This window comes from Rattus norvegicus, chromosome 19, assembly GCF_021556685.1.
Source record: "Rattus norvegicus strain SHRSP/BbbUtx chromosome 19, alternate assembly SHRSP_T2T, whole genome shotgun sequence".
In the NCBI taxonomy this organism is placed as follows: Eukaryota; Metazoa; Chordata; class Mammalia; order Rodentia; family Muridae; genus Rattus; species Rattus norvegicus.
In genome coordinates, this window is record NC_141552.1 from 24154265 (window position 1) to 24181010 (window position 26746).

Below are 26746 nucleotides of genomic sequence, written 5' to 3' on the forward strand. Positions count from 1 at the left end.
AAGGGCAGCGTTCCAGCCCCTGCTTGCATCTCTCAGCCGTCTTTCCTTGATCCTGTCTGGGAAGTGTATCTCAATGATTCCTCAATTTCTCTCTTTGTCCTTTTGTTTTAAAAGTAACACTTTCTATAACATAGCTAATTGTCCTTGAAGGGGTTTAATCATGCAAAAAGAAAGCAATATAATATATAATGTATGCAACCTTTAATGAGTGTATCTATTTTCTTAGGGGTATTATTCAGATACCTTCCCAGATCTGGATTTAACTTTGATAATTGTTATCTGTCTACAAAATCAACAATATCGAATGAATATTCCAGTTTTCTGGCGTAAAGTCCTCGGGAGTAAGAACTAATGATTTTGGAATTTGCTCGGTGTCTATTGTTATGTCCCTCATTTCATTTCTGATTTTTAATTCATGTATTGTCTCTCTTGTGCATTGTTAGTTTGAGGAAGGGGTTGTCTCTCTTGTGGATCTTCTCAAAAAAAAAAAGAGGAAGAAAAGAAAAAGACAGCTCTTGCATTCCTTGACTTTGTATTTTTCTCTTTGTTTCTAAAGGCTTGATTTCAACCCTGAGTTTATTGCCCTTCATCAGATCCTACCAGACTCTCTATGGGATGAGGCTTTGCCTCCTCTTGGTAACAGCAGCATGTAATAAATGAAGCTTCTGCTGATCTCTGTTGTGGTGTTGCACATCACAATCTCACCGAAAACCATGCATAGCCTGGTTTTAGGCTCTATTAAAGCAGCCCACTATTTCAGTGTTCCCTGCAAGGTGCCATGGAACGGTAGTAACATAATTCTGCATGCACATCGACAGGTTTCTCCACGGTCTTCTGGGTCATTTGATAATAATTTATAGTGAGTTCATGGATGAACACACACTCACACACACACACACACACACACACACACACACACACTTTACTGACATGGTGCATATTCTTTGCACACCAAAAATAAAGTGAGCGTTACTGAAAATGCACCAATAGTGCAATCGATGGAGGGAGCTGTGGGGAAGCTGGGGCTTAGAGTTACTTAAAAGACCGATGCAGATTCTCCTTCTATTGGAGGAGAAACTTGATAGACAATGTGGTTCTTTATTTTCTTTCTCTAGAGCACACAGGACTAGGGTGGCAGCTAGGGCTTTGAGCATGTTTGGCAAGTACTGTAGCACTGAATTAAATCCTAGGGCTGGAACCCTATTAATCGTCTACAACAATTACAGGGCAGGCTGGATGAAGACACTCAGCTGACAATGTGGACATCTCAAGACAGTCACTGGACAATGGCTGACACACTTGTCTGAAGACTGGAAATGTTTCTCGATCTTGGAGAGGAGAGAAGGACCCTCCAACTACACTGTCCGCTAAGGAAGTTTATTCAGGTGAGGGATGACAGGGACTGTTTTGTCTCACGTCACACATGTCAGTAGAAAATATCCTAGGTATTGGATGCCGCTGTTAGCATTAACAGAACAAAGCCCATAGTGTTGGGAAGATTAATAAATTATGAGTAGGATTAGAAAACCCCAAGCCGGATCCCGGCCCGCAGCAGCTCTCTGCTCCCAGACCCGGTGAGAGAGAGACCCAACCGCCTGGTCAGGTGGGCACTCCTGAGGCTGCAGAGCGGAAGAGACCACCAACACTGCTCACCCCTGCCCACATCCCTGGCCCAAGAGGAAACTGTATAAGGCCTCTGGGCTCCCGTGGGGGAGGGCCCAGGAGCGGCAGGACCCCTGCCGGAGACACCGCCGGAACCTGAAAGAAACAGACCGGATAAACAGTTCTCTGCACCCAAATCCCGTGGGAGGGAGAGCTAAACCTTCAGAGAGGCAGACAAGCCTGGGAAACCAGAAGTGACTGCTCCCTGCACACACATCTCGGACGCCAGAGGAAAAAGCCAAAGACCATCTGGAACCCTGGTGCACTGAAGCTCCCGAAAGGGGCGGCACAGGTCTTCCTGGTTGCTGCCGCTGCAGAGAGCCCCTGGGCAGCACCCCACGAGCGAACTTGAGCCTCGGGACCACAGGTAAGACCAAATTTTCTGCTGCAAGAAAGCTGCCTGGTGAACTCAAGACACAGGCCCACAGGAACAGCTGAAGACCTGTAGAGAGGAAAAACTACACGCCAGAAAGCAGAACACTCTGTCCCCATAACTGACTGAAAGAGAGGAAAACAGGTCTACAGCACTCCTGTCACACAGGCTTATAGGACAGTCTAGCCACTGTCAGAAATAGCAGAACAAAGTTACACTAGAGATAATCTGATGGCGAGAGGCAAGCGCAGGAACCCTATTTCCCAAAATGACGTTGATGGTCATTATCTTTCTGGTTTAATACTAATGCTGTATTGTAAGAAAAACTGAGGCACATGGTTCTCCATTAGGATTATTCTATATACCTTTGTGAAAGTTGTCATTTTTTCTGCAGCTCTACAGGCATGAGTGTGTGTTACTCAATATCTGGTGCACACAGTCAATAAGGAATGTGTGTTATAGACTGATATAGACTAGGATGAGCAGAATACATGATAGCATGGATACAGTATGTCAGTGATTACATCATAAAGTGTGTGTCCATAAAAAAAGTCACATTATCCACACAAAGACACTATCACCCTGTGTACCCCTTGGTGGCTTTGAATTCCCTATTTACCCATGCTGCCTGGACCATGCAAAGATCCATATCCAGTTGTCAGATCTAAGTCTACAGGAGTGCAAAGGACCCTTGAATAAGATGGTCTTAAGAGTCAAGAGTTACAAATCAATTTTTATTCATAAGGAATACAATTTACAAAAAACAGGCATAAAATGAACAACTAAAATGGTATAAAAATGAAAAACAGTAACAAGAATATATAACTATGAAATAACAAAAAGAAAACTTCAATGAAAATCATAACCAAAAACATTTCTTAACAGCATTTTCTTAATGAACATTTAGAAACACAGTTGTAGTGCTGTTTCTCCTCTAGGACAAGACGTCAAGGCTGTCTCCTCAGATGTCTCTCAAATGGTGTTGTCCGTATGAGAAAGGAGAAAGACCTCAACCAGACAGGCTGGCATACGGATACATAAATGTAGGGTCTCTAAACATTGAGGAAATTATCTGAGAAGAAGAATATTCACCCACAAAAAGTCTTTGACTGTGAGGATTGTCGTCACAGGGAACTCCTGAGAGAGAAACTCATTCCTCAGGGGGCTGTCTTCCTGGGATCCGTCCTATTCCATGTCTCCTGCAGTTCCTGAGACCTGGGAGAAGAAGGCAGCTATTAAGACACGGATATGGTGGGGACACGCATACCAGCTGTCAAGTTGCTGCCTTCAGTCATGTGATATGTTATTCCTCTGTCACCATTTCTGGACTGCAGTTTCAAAAAGGGCAGAGAAGTATAATTGCCCATAATTCAGTTTCTGAAAAGTGGTTAATATCCCAGAATACTTGTGCATAGACAGAGCAATGAATAACTCTATCACATGAGGAGGGTGACTGATTGGGTGTGGGGACATTAGAAAGATGATAGGGGAAGCAAAGATGTATCCAATAGGCAAATGGTATCAGACATTGTTAATCTGACTCAGCTGCTTGTTCCTACCACATTTTGCTGGGTCTGGAGGTTTCTGGTCTTCTCCTGTTCGTCTTCATCCTTCGGGTTCAACTCAAACAAATATCGCTGTAACTCCTTGCACTCCTGCTTCAATGTGACCAACTTCTTCTTCATACATGCCTGGTCCATCAGGAGCCGGCTGTGCAGGTTGCTGGAAACACACTCTGCATAGTAAGATCCTGTAGCCTCTTCCTCCCATTCCAACTGCCAAATCCCACAAACTCCACCAGGACCCAGATACCCATAAAGACTTCATAGAATACATCTCCATACATGTAAGGCTGCTCCACAAACAGCAAACGGCCAATCCAGGGAAGAATAAATTGTTTCTGTGACCCAAGCACCTAACAGTCCATGTCTCTCCAAAAGAACAAGGGATCTACAACTATCCATGAAAGCCCAATGCATCGGGGCAACATCAATTAGTAGGCAGTAAAAAACCGCAAGAGGACAGTAGAACCAAGGGAGGTCATGCTAACCATGTGGTCCACACATTGAGCTTTGTTAAACCTGATATGACCCCAGAGGCCCAGGTCGGCCTAATAACACTCTGATGCCTGAATCAGTATAGTTCTATCCAGAGCCTTCTAAAGATGCATAGACACTGTGCTGAGAAGTCACAGTCTCTTATGGAACTGAAACTGAGTCCAAAAGACCCACGGCACAGTGATATTTAAACAGCAGAAGACATGGACCCAGAGCTGCAGGCTCTCCAGTCCAGAACAAAGAGAGGCAGCAATGGATATTCCACAAGTGATGGGCCCTTTTGACCAGTACTTACCGATAGAAGTTAATCTCCTTCTTGAGCTCCTGAAATTTCTCACGATGTTCAATGTTCTTTGTGTCTAAGTTGTGCAGTAATGAAATGACCTCTTTCTCCTTTATCTTCAAGTTTTCATAAAATGGATTTGGCCTGAAGTAGGGGCTGGCCCCAGGAAGATAGAACCCAATGAACATCGAGGTTTAGGACTATATGAACTCAGTCTGTGTCCTGTACTACCCCAGCCCTGGAAGGACACTTTCTGAATTCTACATATTTGGATCTTCTTCAGCTTCAGAAACTTGGAATTGTGTGCCCAGGACAACAGAAGCTAAGCACCCAGATAAAGGGTTCCTTGGCTCACTTTTTTGAATCAGGAGGGCTGGATCTGCATTCAAACCTGTTATGCTGTCAAGAGCCTAGGCCACAGAGCTTACCCAACCACACACACACACACACACAAACACACACACACACACATCCAGAAACCTCTGATTTCATTTTTCCTGTTTTGACAAGTGGAATGCTACAAGCCGAATAACTAATATTCTAGAGGCAGACAGTACACATAATTCTGGAGATAAGACCAGATATTGCCACAAACTTATAATCTGCCCAAGGCATACAAGTGTATAGACAAATGTGACCACACAGGCAAAGAACTGTACTGTTGAAAGTGGGGCTTCCAAAATAAAGCACTTACACCTCCATGAAACTATTATACAGGTATATCCTGAGGTCAAAAAACAGACCCCTAAATTCCAAGGGACAGGGGACATAGAAACATATAAAAGTTGTACATATGCATGCAGACCTGTGAACACACAGACACACAAACTGGGACACACCCACAAGAAAAGAAAAGTAAACAGACTCAGAGAATGAGAAAGAGAGACAAATATGGAAAGAACACAATGAGAATCAGTAGAAATGTATGCACCATTACTGTCTCAGTGTTTAAGGCACACAGACAAGAAGGAACAGGCCTGAGCCTCAGGCCTTCTAGTTAAGCATGGAGATGAACAATGTGGGACCTGTTACCTAAGGGTGCTGCCATGAGATGATAGCGTTCAGTCACCTTCCTAGCAAGTACAAACACTGTCCACAAACTCACAGCACCTAGAACCTTGCAAACTGCCACCTGTCAAGGGCTTTCCAATTGTACACTGGGAACTCATGCTCCAGTGACGTTATCCCTGAATTCTTCACTCAGATCACAAGTTCAGATTTTCAACAGGTGGAATCAGAGAGTCCATTTCCAAACTCACTCCTCACTAAGGGTCAGGTTCTGAATCTCCTCTCTATGGGAGATGAGGTTTAGAACAAGGTCGTTTGTTTGGAGCAATGCATACCTCTTGCTCATGGATCCACCTGTCACATAAAGGAGGCGATCTGTCAGCTCATTTCTCTCCTTGGTAGTTAGCTCCAGTTCTCTATTCAGCCTCTCCTCTTCCTCGTTGGCCTGCACCTTGTTTAGGACATTTTCAGGGGATGAGGTCTGTCTGCAGGCCTCTGTAGGTAGAATAACACAAGTGAACCCACATGGGGCGAATGCATAGAGCATACACAGACCACAGTGAGGTCCAAACAGGAGAACATGCTTGGAAGCCAGTGTCACTGCAAGGAGTTTGGTCTATGTGTAAGAGGCATCCTAAGTGGATCACAGTTCCCCCACTACTATATAGAGACCAAGAGATGTAAGCAGCCAGGTGTTCCCTATGCCCGCCCACACAGGCTTACAAGTACCAGAGAGATGCCTTCTCCAGGATTATTATCAGGTACGCAGGCTACAACCTGGTTTCAGGACCCTCACCCCTCTGGTTTCAGAAGTCAGATCATCAATTCAGCATCCACAATGACTTGATTGATCAGGGATACTCAGATATCCTACACTGTTACTCTCGTCCAATAACTTTGCATTAAAAATTCATGTAGGGGGAGGACATGGTCAACAGACTTATTAATTCCCCCTACTGAAATGACAAATGCCCCAGAAGTGCCAGTAGGTTACAGGCTCTTTCTCTACCTGCCCCATATAGTTGGCTACTGTAGAAAAATATCTGCCACACAGAACCTCTAATGTATGAAGGTAAGATTGGCCCCGTCAGCCAGAGGTAGTCACAGGAGTTCTAAGAATATAAGGTCATGGCCAGGAGCACAATTCTCTCCCTCTTACTACTGTCAGATAGTCACTGAATTTAAAGAAGCAATGAAAGTGAAGTACATTGATGCCCTGTTTAATTCAGAAAAGTTATACCCTCCATGACTACTTATGGTGTTATTATATCAATTTAACATACTGAATGCACTGTAAAAGTAAAGACTAGAAGTTCACCCAATAATAGCATAGGCATTGCCATATCCTCCATGTGGTTATGGAGAAACTAATGATGTGAAAACCTTGACTTTCAGGAATTGTGATAATCATGGAATTCAATATCTGTGGAGATGTTCCAGTGGTTGTGGCCCATTGCTATAAAGGCCAGGTGAAGGCCCCCACACTCACTCCTGACAGGAAGCTCAACATACACTGCCCAGAACTTACTCCACATTCCCCATGTCCTGTGTCCATCATTACCTTTAGGTTTCGTTTGCTTCACTCTAGACTCTTCTCTATCAACATCAACTCTCCCAAAGCGCCTGAGAAGACGGGCAAACATGCCTGTGGATATATCCTTTGGACACTAAGAGAAAAAGTAGGGAATTGGTTGTCACAACGATACTGGTGACATCACAGGGATTCCAAGGTCTCTCTAGGAGACAATAGAATGTCCACGAAGGGACGGCTGATGTCATGGATAACAGACTTTACCTCCCTGCTAATGTTCTCCCTGTACTGAGCAAAAGCTGATGGACCCTTTTCAGGGGACTTCCCTGTGGCATAGCCACTGAGCACCACATGCTTCCAAAGCCAAATTTGGCTCTAGGCTTGATTGGAAAAACCTAAGTCATTGCTATGTATCTAAATGAGTGCTTCCTCCCCAATCCCTGCACAGAAATGTTTCATCCTACCTCAAATTCTCCTCAGTCAGCAATATTACCCATTAAAGATTACTGAGAAATCACACCAGTTCCTATAAGTAGCCAAAGAGGTCTCCTGTCTCATGATGTGCAGGTGCATGAAATCACACCCAGAAATAGCCTGTAGGGTAGGTTGCAATGTGGGTGTGTGTTATAGGTACAACCTGAAGCTTTGTGCTTAACATTTGACAGTTGCCACCAGATTCCTTAGGAGAAAGAATTGCATTCATTATGGTCCTGGCAACAATGTGGTGATCTGTTAGCAGAGGAAACTGAAATATTGGAGCCACCAGTGAATGCACCCTCAGGCTGAGTGTGGGGCTCTCCTCTTTGCACTTAAGTTACCAAAGTAGGATTGCTTACAGGCCTCTCTAAGCTATAACGTGTGATTTCATCTGAAAAATAAAATAGTCAGCAAATGTGGGGGGGGGGGAATGCAGCCAAAGGAGTAGGACAAGCCTAGAGATATAACTCAGTGGACAGAGTAAGAAACAAGCATCTTCACTCCTGTTTCATGGATCACCCTACAAAACACAAAAGCATCTATCCTACTAAAAAAAAAAAAACAGTTATTTTAATGAATGCATACACTAATACTGTTTACAGTATTAGTGGCAAAGCTCAGATTTTGGGGGCAGATCCATGACTTGAACTATCTTCCTGACAACATATAAAGCAATAAATAAATAAATAAATAAATAAATAATAAATAAATAAATAAGAAAAAAACACAAAAATAAAAAACACAAAAAGCACAAGCCTCTCATGTGAAGTTACAGAAGAGTGATCCAGTGGTCACTTCTGACCAGGCCATTTTAGCTATGACAGTGCATAGTGACCCTTAATTTGATGGGTCCTGTATAAAGCTTTGTGCAATATTGTCATTTTAACAAACCTCATCCAGAACATACATAACGACACAGGATATGATTGCCATGTCCTTGCTGTGTATCAAGTTATTTTTCTGTGTCCTTGATTGTCAGGCATATTACAGCAACAATCTGAGATGGCTGGTAGACTTGGAAGAAAGTGGATATGAAAGATCTCCGTTAGATATCAGTACAGCCATTTCTTAAGCATGAGAATCTTTTAAGCTGGCCCTCGTTTAGCCCCTAGACGTTAGTCAATAGACCAGAAAGTACAGAAAGCACATTCCCACCCACTCTCTAGGAAGCTGCCCGACCATAAGAACAGAGGGTATAGAACATATTTACTGCAGGGCAATTACAAGACAGGAAACATCTCTGGGAAGCTGACTGACCACTATAGAAGTGAGATATCCTTGGTACTGAATGCAGCTGTGCTATAGGCTGACATCGCTATAGCCTTGTCCTGGGAACTCCAGAAGGGAAACACCTGCCAAGACAGATATCCTTGGTCCTTGTCCTGGGAACCCCAGGATAAGAAAATATATATCAAGTCAGACGTCCTTCCTACTGAAATAGCTACATTGATGTGGTTACGGCCTTATCCCAGGACGAGAAACATCTGCCTAGGTATTCTTGGCACCGAAATAGCTGAGCTAATGAAACTGTGTGATCGTAAATGACTGTTTAAACTGTACATTTCTGTTGTTCGAGGCTCCTCACATCCCTCCTGCGTGTGGACCATGTCGAGCCCCAGTGCATTGGTATCCCAAAGTAAACCTCTTGTTTTTACATCAAGACTGAGTCCTGTGTGTTCATGGGGTGGTGATTGTCCTCAGGACTGGAGCGAGAGTCTCCTCTGTCTGAGGGTCTTTCAGATAAAGCTATAGTTGTGGGTTACACACCTCAATTCTCATTGGCTAATGCTGTCCTCACAGTCCTTGGAGGCCCCTTTGTAAGACTACCTGTTGGAAAGTAGAAGCAGCTTTATTTGAGCTCAAAGTGAACCTGACGAGCAGCGTAGAGAACAAGATGGGGTAATTGAGAACCTGTCTAAAACCAGCACAGAAACCCACCCTTCATTCAAAGCATCATCTACCAATTCTTGAATTTTTACCATTCTCTGCCAAACAGTCTTTCATTCAGGAAAGGTAGAAAAAAAACTGGAAATGATCTTTGTATTCTAAGGACCTTGATCTGTCTTTCCTTAGGTCCACGTTAAGAACAAATGAAATGGGTATCACCATCTGAACAACTTAGTATCACCTACTCAGCATTTCTAGCCTAATACTGTGCCTATGGCAATCTCAAGCTTCCCTGAGTGTTGCTGCCCCAGCAAGAAGAATAAAGAACTGAGGTCAAACCCCAGTGAACCTTTCATGGGTTAGAAGAAAGCCATCAGAGATACTGCACTACTTTGTCCTTAGATTAAATCAAGATGATACAACGTGAATCTATTGGGCTATTCAACTATACATCTTCCTCACAAACCCACCTATCTGAGTTCATTGCTTGGCAGAATTCATGCCCCACCATCCTAGATATTTCTTGATTCATTGCTGCCAAGGGCCAGGTTTCCTGAGTTTTGTTTTTTATAGAATTGGGTGTAGTCAATCATAGTTGCCCTCTGTAAGAAATGACAAATATCTATAATAACTGACCACACTGTACTTGTGTATACAAGTACAGTAGTGGAAAATTCAGCATAACTGAGGAGTGGGAAATCACCACTGTGTCCTGGCCTTTCTCTGCCCATATCACAGCTCACAGGCGGCTGGGGCAAACCTTGAGTTCCTCTGTAGAAACAGAGTGAGGTTGAATGGACACTGAGCAGGCAGAGCAACACAGCGGAGGCAACTCAATTCCAGCAACAAATGCATTATTTGTTTCCCATCTTAACAGCTCCTTTTGAGGACTTGTCCCCACACCTAGCTTAAACACAGCATTTTCATACATGCCCGCCTGCTATTTCATATTGTTGCTGTAATATGCCTCCACATCATAGATTTCAAAAAAATATATACCTAACACTGAGAAGGGTGATGCTTGTCAACAGCTAGTGCGTTGGGGGCCCAGGTACGGTCACAAATAACCAGGACACAGGGGATGCAGAGCAAAGGCAGATGCAACTGCATGCAGCTACAAGCTTATTAACCCTTATATAGGCATGAATATGCATTACCTCACATTCCCTTTTGGCAAGATATAATACGGTCGTTATTCCCATGATACCAGGAACGACTGAGGCAAGACTAGGCAAAGAAGTGAGACTAAGCAAAGGCTTCTCCTTAAAATATCTGTATAGCAAATCACCCCTCTTCCTAGTATCACAATCTACTTGTCATAACCCAGAGAGCATGAGAGCTGCTTCCACAAAAAACAGACACAGTACAGCATAGTGTAAGGTAAAGTGAGAAAAACATTTCCTTCTCAAGGGCAGCGTTCCAGCCCCTGCTTGCATCTCTCAGCCATCTTTCCTTGATCCTGTCTGGGAAGTGTATCTCAGTGACTCCACAATTTCTCTCTTTGTCCTTTTGTTTTAAAAGTAACACTTTCTATAACATAGCTAATTGTCCTTGAAGGGGTTTAATCATGCAAAAAGAAAACAATATAATATATAATGTATGCAACCTTTAATGACTGTATCTATTTTCTTAGGGGTATTATTCAGATACCTTCCCAGATCTGGATTTAACTTTGGTAATTGTTATCTGTCTACAAAATCAACAATATCGAATAAATATTCCAGTTTTCTGGCGTAAAGTCCTCGGGAGTAAGAACTAATGATTTTGGAATTTGCTCGGTGTCTATTGTTATGTCCCTCATTTCATTTCTGATTTTTAATTCATGTATTGTCTCTCTTGTGCATTGTTAGTTTGAGGAAGGGGTTGTCTCTCTTGTGGATCTTCTCAAAAAAAAAAAAAAGAGGAAGAAAAGAAAAAGACAGCTCTTGCTTTCCTTGACTTTGTATTTTTCTCTTTGTTTCTAAAGGCTTGATTTCAACCCTGAGTTTACTCCTTTCATCAGATCCTACCAGACTCTCTATGGGATGAGGCTTTGCCTCACTTGGTAACAGCAGCATGGAAAAAATGAAGCTTCTGCTGATCTCTGTTGTGGTGTTGCACATCACAATCTCACCGAAAACCATGCATAGCCTGGTTTTAGGCTCTATTAAAGCAGCCCAGTATTTCAGTGTTACCTGCAAGGTGCCATGGAACGGTAGTAACATAATTCTGCATGCACATCGACAGGTTTCTCCACGGTCTTCTGGGTCATTTGATAATAATTTATAGTGAGTTCATGGATGAACACACACACACACACACACACACACACACACACACACACTTTACTTACATGGTGCATATTCTTTGCACACCAAAAAGAAAGTGAGAATTACTGAAAATGCACCAATAGTGCAATCGATGCATTGAGCTGTGGGGAAGCTGGGGCTTAGAGTTACTTAAAAGACTGGATGCAGATTCTCCTTCTATTGGAGGAGAAACTTGATAGACAATGTGGTTCTTTATTTTCTTTCTCTAGAGCACACAGGACTAGGGTGGCAGCTAGGGCTTTGAGCATGTTTGGCAAGTACTGTAGCACTGAATTAAATCCTAGGGCTGGAACCCTATTAATCATCTACAACAATTACAGGGCAGGCTGGATGACGACACTCAGCTGACAATGTGGACATCTCAACACAGTCACTGGACAATGGCTGACACACTTGTCTGAAGACTGGAAATGTTTCTCGATCTTGGAGAGGAAAGAAGGACCCTCCAACTACACAGTCCTCTAAGGAAGTTTATTCAGGTGAGGGATGACAGGGACTGTTTTGTCTCATGTCACACATGTCAGTAGAAAATATCCTAGGTATTGGATGCCGCTGTTAGCATTAACAGAACAAAGCCCATAGTGTTGGGAAGGATAATAAATTATGAGTAGGATTAGAAAACACCAAGCCTCTTCCAGGTTCTAGGAGAGCAAAAAAAAAAAAAAAATACCACGAAATACAGCATTAATGTGATAGTTTGGTTAAATCTAGTTACTAGTTTCTATTGTGATACCTATTGTCAGTGCCTGTGCCAACAGTGTGTGAATATCAGGTGTAGGTTTGTGGGGTTGAAAGAAAACACTTACACGGGTCACCCCTTTTTAGCGAGTGCCACCAAGGCTTTACTGAGATCTCCTTATATACCAAAGGCAAAAGCCGTGGAAAATCAACAAGGCAGGTGAAAATCCCCAAACAGGAAAATAGGACAAGTCTGTGTGGTGAAAGTTCCAGCCCAATCAGGGGCATAAACAGCTTCTTAAAAACAAGAAGCAGGAAAGCTCAGTGGGGAGGAAGGGTGCCATGGAAAATCCCAGCCCCAAATCAGGGGCTAAGAGCAGCTGTCAAAGGTGTAAACAATTTCTTCCTATAGCAGGCTGAAAGGCTCAGTGAGGGGGGAGGGAAACACCAAGGTAGGGCCCAACAGGAGCCTTCAATGGTGGCTCTAATGTTTCACTTTCCTCTGCCAACTGGCCTCCACACTGTTTCTAGCACCATAATGATTTCAAGTCTTCCTCCTAAGGAATTTTGTGGCAACCGTTGAATGCTAAGCACAAGGCTTCATGAGTGTTCCCCTAACACACACCCACATTGCAACCTTCCATGCAGGCTATTTCTTGATGTGATTTCAAGCACCTGTACATAATAAGACAGGAGAACATTTTGAGTGCATATTCAAACTGGTATTATTTCTCAGGAATTTTTAATGGCTAATATTGGTGAAGAAGGATAATTTGAGTTAGGATGAGACATTTTTGGGCAGGATTTGGAAGGAAACATTCATTTAGATGCATAGGAATTACTAAGGTTTTTATAATCAAGCCTAGAGGAAAATTTGGCTTTGGAAGAAGGAGATGCTCAGTGGCTCTGCCCCGGGAAAGTCTCCTGGAAAGGCCACCACAGCTTATGCTCAGTACAGGGAGAACATTAGCAGGGAGGCAAAGTCTGCTCCCCATGACATCTGCTGTCCCTTCTTGGACATTCTATTGTCTCCTACAGAGTACTTGGCGTCCTCTGTCACCAATGTTGTAGTGACAACCAGTGCCCTAGTTTCTCTCAGTCCGAGTCTGGCAGATACATCCTAAGACATGTTTTCCAGTCTTAGAAGTGTTTTGGGAGGGGCGAATGTCAATTGTGGAGAGACTAGGGTGAAGGAGTCTGACCTTTCGTCTCACAGAAATGATGGACAAAGAAAGTGGTTCTGGGGAATGTGGAGTAAGTTCTGGGCAGTGTCTTTTGAGCTTTCTGTGGAGGTGGGGTGGGGGGAGGGATGGTGGGGGTCCTGCAAGCTTAAGCTGACCTTTCTAGCAATTGGCCACAACAACTGGAGCATCTGCAAAGGAATTGAATTTCCATGAATATCACAATTCCTGAAAGTCATGGATTTCAGAACATTAATTTTCCCATCCCCAAAGAAAGGATATGGTAAGGCCAATGCTACTATTCTGTGAACTTCTGGCCTTTACTTTTAAAGTTGATTTGTGGCTTGTTTTTTGTTTGTTTATTTATTTATTTAGTGGGTAATATTATTTATTGCCAAAGTCAAACATCTGGGTTACATCCTGGGACCCACATGACAGAAGGAGAGAAATGGCTCCTGAAAGTTGTTTGGTCATGTGCTGCACACACACATACACACACACACACACACACACACACATACACACACACACAGACAGACACTCATACTCATACTCTCACTCATACACACACAAACTTTAAAGCAATAGTAATTTTTCTTAATAGCTTCTCGGCCTTTTGGCTAAGATCAAGTGTAGTAATTTTTCTTAGAGTCTGATATAATTGGTTCTAATACAAAGACAGCCTGAGTGTAGTTACTATATAATTAAATAGTACTCATGCTCTCAGGCAAAGAGTTTAAAGTTTATAGGTACCTAATAAACTCGCACTGGGACATATAAAGAACATTTAAATGTTCAGCAGAAATACAAAGAACAACTAATTTAATTTGTTAAAAGTGAAAGCTTATACAATTCTGAAGGTTTTTATGCTGGTTTTATTATACATGTAACTATGAAAAGAAAACATACATACTTGATCAATGAAATGAGGAAGAGTGATTTAATGAACAGAAAAGTGGATGGTACTTCAAAATTTCCATGATTACATATTATCTATTTAATTCCCTCCACAATAGCAAGAAACGGACATTATTATTTATGCGACATTACAGATACATAAACCGAGAAAATATTGTTTGGCCTGATTTTCTGAGCTTTTTAAAGGTTTAGTTAATTGACAGAGCTGTGCTTTAAAATTAGGGTCCATATTCTTCTGTTTTAAATGTGTGACACTTTTCTCTTTTTTTCTCCATCTTTATTAAATTGGGTATTTCTTATTTACATTTCAATTGTTATTACCTTTCTGGGTTTCCAGGCAAACATCCCCCTAACCCCTCCCCCTCCCCTTCTCTATTGGTGTCCCCTCCCCATCCTCCTCCCATTACCACCCTCCCCCCAACAATCCCTTCACTGGGGGTTCACTCTTGGCAGGACCAAGGGCTTCCCTTTTATTTCTAGTGGGTGCTGCTCTCCCTGCTCCGTGGGAAGTGGATGGGGGGAAGGCCCGGGCCTGAGGTGAGTTGGAACTGGGGTAGAAAGGCATAGGGCCTCCTAGGTGAGAATGCCAAACCACCACTGCTGCTGCAGCCACCATGGAGAAGCCCTTGTTCCTGCTGCAGGGAGGAGAGTCTGGTGCCCACAAGATGGCTGAAGGGGAGCTGAGAGTGGACAGCTTCATCACCCGCCTGCTGGAGGTATGAGGATATCGTCCGGGAAAAATTGTGCAGATGACTGGAGCAGAAGTCCGAGGGCTGTGTATCACGTCTCGTGAAATCTTTCTTAGCCAGCCAACAGCTGTGAACACAGGTTTCTTTTGGAGAGCAGGCCTGTGCAGGCCCAGAACCTAGGTGGGACAGTTCAAGCTACCCTTTTTCCATGGCCAATCTCAGATCATATTCAGAAAGTATTTCTTGGGCTAAAGAGAAGGCTTAGTGGTTAAGAGCACTGACAGCTCTTCCAGAGGTCCTGAGTTCAAATCCCAGCAACCACATGGTGGCTCACAACCATCTGTAATGAGATAGGATGCCCTCTTCTGGTGTGTCTGAAGACAATCACGGTGTACTTGTATATAATAAATAAATAAATAAATAAATCTTTAAAAAAAAAGAGTATTTCTTCCAGGTGATGGATTTCCAATTTATGGAATTGAACTAACTTACTGATGGTGGAAGTGACACAGAGAGTTAAAGTACAGAAGGAATAATCCAGAATATCCACCAACAGTTGCTGTCACACCAGGACTTTTAAAAGCTCAGCTGCTAGAGAAGCAATGTAGTCTTTGGTTATTCTCAAGCTTAGGTCTTCTAGTCATTATAAGCTGACCATGACACAAAAAGAGTCATCTATATCAAAATAGAGAATAGTAACTAGATTCACACCACACTATCACATTACTACTGTATTTGAGGTTCTCAGTTAATATCCAAGAACCTGGAAGAGGCCAGGGCCTTGCTACACATACTCATAATTTATGTCCCCATTGTCAGCTGAGATTCTTCATGCAGCCTGGGGTCAAGGAGGTCATCCCACAAAGCACAAAACACCCATCTCAGGTAAATATGTATGGTTTATTGAATCCAAAACATCCATGAATTTCAGGACACAATTAAATGTTGAAACCTAAGGATAATAGATATAGAAGAGAATTAAGATTTCTAGTTCATAGATCCAGTAAACACATTCAACAAATCATAGCAGCAAACTTCCATAAGGTAAAGAAAGAAAAGGCCATAAAGGTACAACAAGCCTACAGGACATCAAACTAATTGTACCAGAAAAATTCCTCCATTCACATAATAATTAAAACGCTAAATGCACAGATCAAGAAAGAACATTAAAAGGGGTAAGGTATAAATATCTAGTAACAAATAAATTCAGACGTATCTGAATTACACCAGACTTCTCAACAGAGATTCTAAAAGTCAGAAAATCTTGGGCAGATGTAATGCAGACACAGGCTCCTATATCCAGCATAATCCTCAATCACCATAAAAGGAGGAACCAGGATATTTCATGACAAAACCAAATTTAAACAATTCTTTTCTGTAAGAAAGCACAACTGAGGCTAATAGGAGGAAAACTCCAAGACAATGAACTAAACTATACCCAAGAAAAACCAAGAAATTAATCTTCTCTCAATAATTTAAAAAAAGAGAAGCACACAAACATAATTTCACCTATAACCAGAAAAAGAAGAGAAAGCAGCAATCATTGGCTTTAATATCTGACCAGATCCTCTTTCCCTAATCCCCAAGCTCCCAGGGGCCAAACTGCCAGCCAATGTGTATGCAAGGATGCTCTATAGTTCAAGGTGAGGCCTGTTGCCCACCAAAGGCAGATCCTAGAGGTGTGAGGTGGGAATGGATATGTGTGGGTGGGGGAGCACTGTCACATAGGCAAAGCTGAGCAGAAATGGGATGTAAATTTGAAGAGGGGAGTCTGGAAAGCAGGACAACAGTTGAAATGTAAATAAATAAAATAACCGATTAATAATAATAGCCAAAAATAAAATAACAAGTAAAAAGGTAAATGAAAATTAAACCAAACCAACCAAACAAACAAACAAAAATCCCTGTAGTGTATTGGTCTAATTCTGCTTGTATTTTAATGCTAATTTGTGGAACTCAGGACTGGTTAACCCCAAATAACTGACCCTGATCCAGTTAACTGTGATTATAAAGAAGCCAACAGCCAACAGCTACACAGCAGAGAGATGGGGGAGGTGAGCTTTGAGGGCTTTGCTAGAGAAGATCATGAGGAGGGAAGAAGGAAGAAGAAGCTGCCATAGAATAAAGGAAGAACGTGTGATGGAGAGGAGAGAGGAAGAGGACAGCAGCCATGGTTAAGGGAGAGGAGATCCTGGTCCTGAGGGCTGTCCAAGTGGAACAAAGAGCAGCCAAGATGCTACACAGCCTGTAAGAGTTAGCGTTATTGTTTGGAAAGTAGATCTGATACCATGGAGGGCAGGCAGCTGCCCAGCTACTGTGCTGACTAATGCACACTAAAATAAATTTAACACAATATGTATAACCAGTAAGACAGCTCTCTAGAGGATCCTAAAAGGAATACTTTAGTTTGAAGGGAAGGACAAAATACCAGAGAACACTAAACTCAATATCTAGGGTGGTGGGGCATGAATTCTGCCATGGTCTGAACTCAGAAAGGTGGGGTGGGAGAAACATATCTGGTTAAATAGTCCACCCACATTGTGTCAATGTGATTTAATCTAAGGACAAAGAAGTGGAGCATCTCTCACGGCTTTCTTCTAACCCCTTGAAAGGATCACTGGGGTGTGGCCTCAGTACTTCATACTTCTTGCTAGGTCAGGGAAACTCAGGGAAGCTTGAGATTGTCATAGCACAGCATTAGGCTAGATATACTGAGTAGATGATACTAAGTTGTTCAGATGGTGATATCCATTTGCATGTGTTCTTAATGTGGACCTAAGGAAAGAGAGATCAAGGTCCTTAGAATAGAAGGAACATTCCCAGTCCTTTTCTACCATTCCAGACTGAAAGGCTGGTAGGGAGAAAGTGGTAAATAATAAAGAATTAATAGATGATGCTTTGAATGAAGGGTTGGTTTTTGTGCTGGTTTTAGACAGGGTCTCACGTATCCATGTTGCCCTCACCCTGGCTGGCCCGGTTCACTTTGAAGTCAGTGCTTCCATTTCCAATAGACAGTCTTACAAGAGGGGCCTCCGAGGTCTCTGAGGACAGCATTAGCCATTGACAGTTGAGGTGTGCAACCCACAACTATAGTTTTAGCCACTTTGTTCCATGTCTACCAGCTATTTCAGATTGTTGCTGTTCTATGCCTGACAATCAAGGACACAGAAAAATAACCTGATAGAGAGCAAGGACATGGTGATCACATCCTTGCCTCTGCTGTATGTTCTGGATGAGGTTTGTTAAAATTCCAATATTCCAAAAAGCTTTATATAGGGGCCATCACATTAAGGGTCACTATGCACTGTTTCATCTAAAATGGCCTAATCAGAACTGACCGCCAGACAACACTTCCTGCGAAGTTCCTATGAGAAGCTTAAGTTTTTTGTGTTTTTTCTTCTTCCTTCCTTTTTTTCTTTCTTTCCTTCTTTCTTTCTTTCTTTCTTTCTTTCTTTCTTTCTTTCTTTCTTTCTTTCTTTCTTTCTTCTTTCGCTTTATAGGTTTAGAGGAATGTATTTTGGGCCACGGATCTGCCCATAGTATCTTAGCTATGGATGTGATCAATCAGAGTTAGTGTGTGCATTCAATAAAATGTCCATTTTTGACTAAGGTAGATGCTTCTGTGTTTTGTGGGGTGACCCATTGTCAATGTGTAGTGAGTTGGGGCCCTGGGTATGGTCGCATACCCCCAGGACACAGGGGGTGCAGAGCAAAGGCAGAAGAAACTGCACGCAGTTGCAAGCTTTATTAATCCTTATTAAGCTAAGAATATGCATTACTACAATTTTCATTGTGTCAAGATACCATAAGATTATTATTCCCAGGATACCAGGAACAATGAGGGAAGATTAAACAAAGAAAGACGAATAAACGAAAGCTTCTCCTAAAGATATTCATATAACAAATAACCTCTCTTATTATAATCAAAATATACTCACCATTACCAAGAGAGCGTTAGAACCACTTCCACAGAAACGGGACACAGCAGAACATAATTTAAGGCCAAGTGAGAAAAACATTTTCTTTTCCAGGGCGGCATTCCAGACCCTACTTGAATCTGTCACCAGGCCTTTCTTGACCCTGCCTGGGAGCTGCATCTCTATGTCTTAACAATTCCTTCTTTTTTCTTTTGTTTTAAAGTAACACTTTACATAACATAGCTAAAGGTCCTTGTAGGGGTTTAGTCATGTAAAAATAAAGCAACATAATACATAATGTACATAAGATTATGGCAAAACTAGCTCCTCCCATGCTATGGAAAATCCTTTGAAGCCAAGCCTTGGGATCTAATCCTGTCAATTGATCAGCCAATAATTTCGCTATTTCCATAGGGGTAGTATCTTCTAGCTGTTTACCAAAAGACATTCGAACATCATATTTCAAGGCATTAATTACTTTTGAAGCACTTTCATTACCCTCTAAATAGGCTTGAATTAACTTCCAATCATGTTCTGTGTCATTATCCATATATTTACTAACACAAAATTGGTAGGATTTCATCATGATAAGCAATATAAACCCGATAACTGGCATTGGCTGCAGCAGAAGAAACCATGAGTAAAACACACATTGCTGAGAATAAGTGCTCAGCAGTAAAGGACTTTCCTGAAGGAGACAAAATTATTCCTTTCAGTGCTTAATCGCTTCACCTGACCCCACATAGGTAATAGGGTTGTCACTGCACGGATCCTTATCCATTGTTGTTTGTGGACACTAAGAGAAGCCAGGGCCTCAGTAATGGAGGACACCTCCTCATCTCCTGAGAACATCCATCAGGAGAAAATGTAGCTGGTTTAACTGGATTCCTTTGAGGGTAGGGAGCAGTTCTTATTATTCTGTGCTTGGATCCATCTCCCGGGTAACCAGAATAGTCTCCCATCCTGTAATGAGACAAAACCCTCTCCCCTACATACAATGATGTCCCTTCCTGTCATTCAGCATCCCGGGCAATTTTTATCCATACTGTCTGTTCCATGCCTTCTGGGGGGAAGTTCAACAAAGTGTCTATCTCCTCTTGATATAACTTCACCTTGTGGTAAATTAAGAAAATTAATAACGTATAATGCTTGTGCCATATAGCTCTGGGACTGCTCTGCAAACTCCATTCAGGTTGCATAAGGCCATCTCTTTTCCCCCGTTTTAATTTTATAATTTGTCATTTCAGGGTATGGTGAATTCTTTCAACAAAAGCTTGTCCTTGTGTATTGTGTTCTGTACCAGTAATATGTACAATATGATACCGTTGACAAAATTGTTTATATTGATAAGAAATATATGTTGGTCCATTATCAATTTTAATTTTAGAAGGCAGTCCCATAACAGCAGAAGTTTCCAATAGATGCTGTATAACATGAGCAGTGCGTACTCCTGGCAATGGTGTAGCCCACACAAATTTTGAAAAATTATCTATGCTTACATCTATGTGTGAAAGGCGACCAAACTCAGAAATATGGGTTTTATCGATCTGACACGATGTATTAAGTTGCATCCTTCTGGGATTAATTTGAGATGGAACACATTTTATACGTGAAGACTGACACATAGGACAATTAGCAATAATTTGTTTGGCTTGAGAATAGGGAAGCTTATATTTAATATGTAAATATCCTGTATTGGCATGATTATGACTGTGTTCTTCTGGGGTAGCAAATGCCACTAATTGATCTACCATATGATTGCCAAGTGTTAAAGATTCTGGAAATTTTGAATGTGATCTAGTATGTGTAATGAATATTCTAGAGTTTCATAATAACAATAGTCCTTTAATATGTGAGAATAACATTTAATATAGGCTTAGATGTAGAAACAACAGCAGTCGCAATATTCTGTACTACTCCTACAACATAAGCGGACTCAGCTATAATATTTTTACGTCATGAGTAAAATCCTGGAATACATTAATTACCGCTAATAATTCATTTTGTTGTACTGACCCAAAAGAAGATTCTTGTCCCCAAAATTAATCTTTGGTCCAATAAGCCATCTTGGTGTTAGAGCCATCTGTAAACACAGTAAAGGCTGATGGTAATGGATCAACAGAAATTAGTGTATTTATCAATTTTTTTTTTGTTTTTTAAAGCAATCCCACAATTTACTATGGGGAGGATGAAATTCAATATTTCCAGTGTAAGAAATCATGGCTAATTGAAAAACCTCAGACATCTGCATTAAATATTCCACTTTATCTTTGCTTAATGGGAAAACAATAGCAGCACAATCATATCCCCACAGAGTAACAGGTCTGTGTATGCCTTGCTGAATAATTAAAGAAATTTGTTCCTCATAATTTGTTAATGTTTGGTTAAAGTTTTATTTAATATATATCCATTCTAAAGGCAACTCATCCTGAGCGAAAGTGCCTGTAGGATATTCAAGAGTATTTAAACATATAATTTAATAACTCTATCTGGATCAATATGTGCCAACTATCCATCTTTCCATTTTCAGAAAAGATACCCTTGCATGCCTTCATATAAGCATTAATATCCCCAGCCTCCTTTATAAGTAATAACGCTCTCCTGTACTCTTCATTAGCATTTTCAAAAGCAAGCATTTGCAGCAGTTGTCCTCCAGCTTCCTCTCCTACCACTGTTCTTTCCAATATTAATTTTAATATACATAAAAACTTAATATATGGTTCATAGAAAGCTACTACCTTTTTCAACCAACCAGTATCATCCTTTATAATAAGTCGGTTGGGCCACACCTTGAATCGATGCTGGCCTAATTATAGGAAAAGAAAAAGCAGGTGAATTCGTCATTATCATCCTGTGAATCTAATGGTCAAATGCCATCCTCGGGAAAAGACTTAGAAAAACCTGCTTCAGGCAGTGGTGCAGAGGGCAAAACTTTTACTTTCGTTTTGTCTTAATGAAGCTGTAGCTTCTTGTTCTGTATCGTTATTACCCTGTCTGCATTCATGGCCTTGAACACAGTAAAAATTACAGCCCAAAGAGACCAGAAATTGGAATCTTTTTGCCCTGCCTGACAGCCTTTTTCTCCTTAACTTTCACTTTGACCCAGATATCAGAATCCCTGGAACCCTCATAAGGGAACCAAGGAGTGTACTCTTGCTGTCTCTAAACACTTTTCTAAACCAGACTGATAGACATGAATTCCCTGCACTCTTAAAGATGCTTAAGCATAGCGAGATGAAGAGAAGATTTATCTTGTCCCATTTCCTTGTAATAAAATGTACTTACCTTATCTGACTGTCCAGACTTACCTTCAGGGACCCTGTTCCAGTGCCATAGGTCGACGTCTAGGGTGTTGGGAGCCCTGCGTCCGGTCGCATTCCTTTCTGTGTTTCCTGATGCTCAGTGGCCATGCCACTCCAGCATGCTTTGAAATGAACCAGTCCGCAACCACCACCACCACCACCACCACCACCACCACCACCACCAGCACCACCACCACCACCACCACCAGCACCACCACTAATTTGGTTTTGTAAATAAAGTTTTATTGACATCGCTATACTCAGCATTTACATCCTGTTCAGTGCTGCTTCTGGCTGCAGCTGCAGGGCTTAGGAACCACAGAGCCCTTTAAGCTCCCAGAGCTGAGAGCATTGACCTTTTGCCTTGTTTGTGAAAGAGGTGACTGACCCCTGTGCTCGAGGTTGCCTTTCCGTGCCCCTTAACCCATAGCATAGGTCTCTGTGCCATCCTCTCCCTTTGCTATGGTGTGCACTTCCTGGTACATTTCCATTAGCTCTTGACATTTCCAGAGCATTTGGTCTTGCAAATTGAATTTGCATGGCACCAGGAATAGACCTGATGGCAGGGTGTGGGACACTCCCTATGGGGACCCTGCCCAGGGGCATAGGCTTACTTTTCCAGTCAACTCCCTGAACAGTGAGCCTTTGTGGGACAAGGTACTTCACGACATGACTTGACCTCTCTGCAGTGCACCCAATCCCTGCTTGGCTCAGATGTCCCCCAGAGAGGTTGTGTGAGTGTCCCCAGTAGAGGCAGCACTCTGTGTGGTGGCATTGACATGGCATCCAGGAAAGTCAAAACCAGAGGGACATGTCGGGCAGTTGGAAGCAGATGTCAGCGTCCATGGAGAGAAGGATGGACTAGACACTCCTACAGGGGGTGAGCTGAGAAGCACTTCCTTGGCTTTTTCACAGCCGTGTAGGCTGCATGCCATGCTGTGTACCCATGCTGTGCTGAAGCCCCAGACTTTGAGTCTCCCACAGCTGCTGTGTCCTGGGGCCATGGTAGGATTAAGCAGACTTCAGCAGGAGAAAGGTGAAAACCCTGGTTGCAGGGTGGGGATGGCACAGTCATAACACTCCTGCACATGAGGCCCCTGACTTAGAGCCGTATAGCAGCTGTGACAAGCCAGCTCTGGTGACACTCATCTGCAATCTCAGCCCATGGGGGGTAGAGGCAGTAGGATCAGTTGTTTAATTATCCTTGGCTACACGGCAAGTTCGAGGCTAGCCTGGGCAACATTGTCTATGAAAATAAGACAAAACTAGGTCTTGACTCTGAGCATCACTGCCTGTACCTGGCACGGTTGCCCCACCCCAGGTAAGAAACCCCTCTGTCCAGAGGCCATAACTGCAGGAGACTCGCTGTCCAAGTGTCTATACAGCGCCCTGCTTGACTGTTCTGTGCTGAGGCCCAACCACACTCTCCTCAACTGGAAGGACATGGGAGAGGCTGTTTCTGTGAGGTCCCGGGCCCTGAGACGGAAAAGAATAAACCCTGTCCTTGGGAAAGCCATGGAGACTAGGAAGCCACGGGATCTCTGCAAACACCAGGGCTGGCAGGGGACTCTCATCCTCTACAGCAGCTGCTCTCAATCTGTGGGTTCTACATCAGCGCTCCTGCACACCAGACATTTACACTACAGTTCCTCACAGTAACAAAGTGACACTCATGAAGTAGCTCTCCAATAAGTTTATGTTGGGATGACAATGACATGAGGAACTGAAATAAAGTGTCACAATTTTAGGAACGGTAAGAACCGCCATTCTATAGGAACCCAGGCATCTGCACTCGGTGTCTGGAAGTGTGGTAGGCTAGGCTTCACCCTCAGCGATGCCAGCATGTGGGCACCAAGCCTAGGTTCCACCCCAATGCTTCCTGGATATGTGCAGGCCTGGTTCCATCAAGAAGTAACAAAGGAACCCTTGGCAAAAAACACTGGGTACCAAACAGGTCAGGAAAAGACATCCCCTCTTCTGCAACTCCTCTCAGGACGGCTGGTCTTCCCAGGAGGCCCCGGCTATAACCAAACCTTGTCTCCCAGTGCTTGCCCATTGGTGTCTTGGCCATATTCAGATTTGAAGACTTTGAACAGAATAGCTTCCAGCAGATTTGCATCAATGAATCCAACAAGCAGTTGCAGTCGTACTTCACCCAGCACATCTTCAAGCTGGAGCAGGTGAGAGTGGACACCTATTCCCCAGCCCAGCCCAGCCATCACCCTGAATGTCAGCTGTGTCCCTCAGTATCAGCGGGATGGGGCCAGGGCACCCTAAGTTCCCCAGGACCTAAAGCTATGTCCTTGAACTCAGTGCCATGCTCAGCCCTTCCAGCCTCTTTCAACCCTTCTGGAAGCTCAACTGCTCCTGCAGCAAGGCAGCAGTGTGCACATTCTGTCACATCATTTTTGTGTGTCTACAGGAGGTCAGAGCCTGTCCCCTCTGTTCCATTATTTTGCTGTATTTGCCTTTCTGAGGAGGCAGCACCCACAGGTATGGGAGGCAGCCACATGCATATTCTGCAGCCATGTCTGATTCCTCTGAGGCTCAGTCCCACTTACACACCTACCCTCCAACCTCCCCACCCCGTGTCACCCCTGGGGCTCTGTAAACCTTCCTGCTTTCTGTCTTTATATAATTGGTGACACTGCTGCCCTCAGTGGTGTCATACAGTATTAGTTTGTTTTTGCACTGCCTAGAGGTCTGACTTAGGAGAATGGCTACCATTCTCATTCCTGTTCAAGGGTCAGAATCTGAATCCTATGTAAGGCTGAATAATATTCCAGCACATGGCTGGGCCATGTTGAATTCACACAGTCACCTATGGATTTTATGTTTTGGCTTGTAAACACACACGTATAAGACTCAAGTGACACCCAAGTGGAGAATTGCTGGAGTCCTCCATGGCTTTCTGAACCGTCTGAGAGACCATCCTGTCCACAGTGTATAGGGCACCATCTACTCATAGCTCACACAGCATGAGGAGATTAGTGAGGGTTAACCTGGCTTCTCTGTCTCCTACTTTCTGCCACACTAGCCCTAGCATCTTTCTGTATTGCAGTGAATGTTTAGAACCCAGGAGGATGGCAGCTTCCTTGCTCAAATATAGCAAGTTCCTCCTTGCCTGCTTTGAGACTGAGTCTCATGCAGCCCAGGCTGGCTTTGAACTCACCATTAGTTAAGATGGCCATGAACTCCTGGTTCTTGGGCGTCAGACGTCTCTGAGTGCTGGGTGACAGGTATGCACCACTCTTAAGTCCTGCCACTGGGACAAGAGTGAGCAGAGCCAGCTCTGAAGCACACACTTTGCTGGTGTCAGTGATGACTGACTTATGATCCTGTCTTCCTTGCCCATGGCCCTTCTCCTTGGTGCATGCCATCCTTCCTCCCTGTGACTCATGGGGACACCAAGCCTGAGGATGTCAGGAAGAAGTTTACTTACTTCACTGGGTTGGAGGCTGTTAGGTTCCTGCGTCAGTAGGTGAGATTCAAGCTAGAAGGTTTGTGGCATGAGAAACTGGAACAGAACTGGAATGGCAGGAACAATCGTCGCCTGGCTCTGAGAAGACCAGGTGGGCAGAAACTCATTGTTGGGCAGGTAGTGAGCTCAAGTCCAGGCTGGGCATTGCTCAGCGCATGTGAACAGGTGTGCTTACATGGACATGTGTTTCCCCCACATGGTCACCACTTATCCAGGCACGGTGAATACTCCAAGGAGCTTTTTATGTTTTAACATTGTGTGTGTTTGTGTGTCCATACATACATATACACACATACATTCGTACATATACACGAATACACATACCTGAAAACACATGCATATACATGACTATACACATTCATGCTCACACACACATATATACACACCTACATGCATACACACACACATACACACATATACACACATACACACATACATGCATACACTCATACACATATACATACACACATACACACATACAATACATATACACACATACAAATACACCTATACACACATATAGACAGACATATACACACATATACATATACACGTATACAAATACATGCATACACACATTCATATCCACACGTACATACAGACATATACATATATACTCACATACATGTAAGCACATGAGTGGAAGCCAGACGACAGCTTGGCCCTTGGTTCTCTCCTTTTTACCACGTGGGTCCTGGGGATTGAGTCAAGCTCATCAGACTTGACAGCAAGCCCCTTTAACTGTAGAGCCCTCTTGTTGGCTGCCAGTCACCTCTTTCCACAAATTCTATCCATGGTGGGATGTTTAGAGTTGTTATTCTCATGATTCCTTTAGCAATAGCGCAGACATCATTTACACTGCATTAGGAGTTATAATTCATGTAGATGTCAGGAGAGCTGGAGGCGTGGATCAAGAAGAGAGCCCACTTTCAATGTCATTATGTGGTATTGCCTTAGGCCCTTTTATACACTCCCCTGGCTTTGTCTGAGTAT

General features: G+C 43.0%; 1 protein-coding gene and 1 pseudogene across 2 annotated transcripts in view; one reads left to right on the top strand and one right to left on the bottom strand.

Moving 5' to 3' along the window:
• Positions 1-2743: 2743 nt before the first annotated feature.
• Positions 2744-26746, bottom strand: part of LOC134483599 (disks large homolog 5-like) — a 124854-nt gene continuing 100851 nt past the window's right edge. The window contains exons 1-7 of one of the 2 annotated variants that reach the window (XM_087596407.1): positions 22279-22496; positions 20987-21053; positions 6945-7050; positions 5719-5878; positions 4388-4531; positions 3595-3757; positions 2744-3250 (exon numbers count right to left, since the gene is read on the bottom strand). In XM_087596407.1, coding sequence (XP_087452533.1) covers positions 3221-3250; positions 3595-3757; positions 4388-4531; positions 5719-5878; positions 6945-7026 — 579 coding nt within the window. In that variant the 5' untranslated portion in view covers positions 7027-7050; positions 20987-21053; positions 22279-22496 and the 3' untranslated portion in view covers positions 2744-3220. Of the gene's footprint in view, positions 3251-3594; positions 3758-4387; positions 4532-5718; positions 5879-6944; positions 7051-20986; positions 21054-22278; positions 22497-26746 lie in introns of those variants that run through there. The other variant, XM_087596409.1, reaches the window with a different exon arrangement.
• Positions 14047-14256, top strand: LOC147999191 (U2 spliceosomal RNA; annotated as a pseudogene).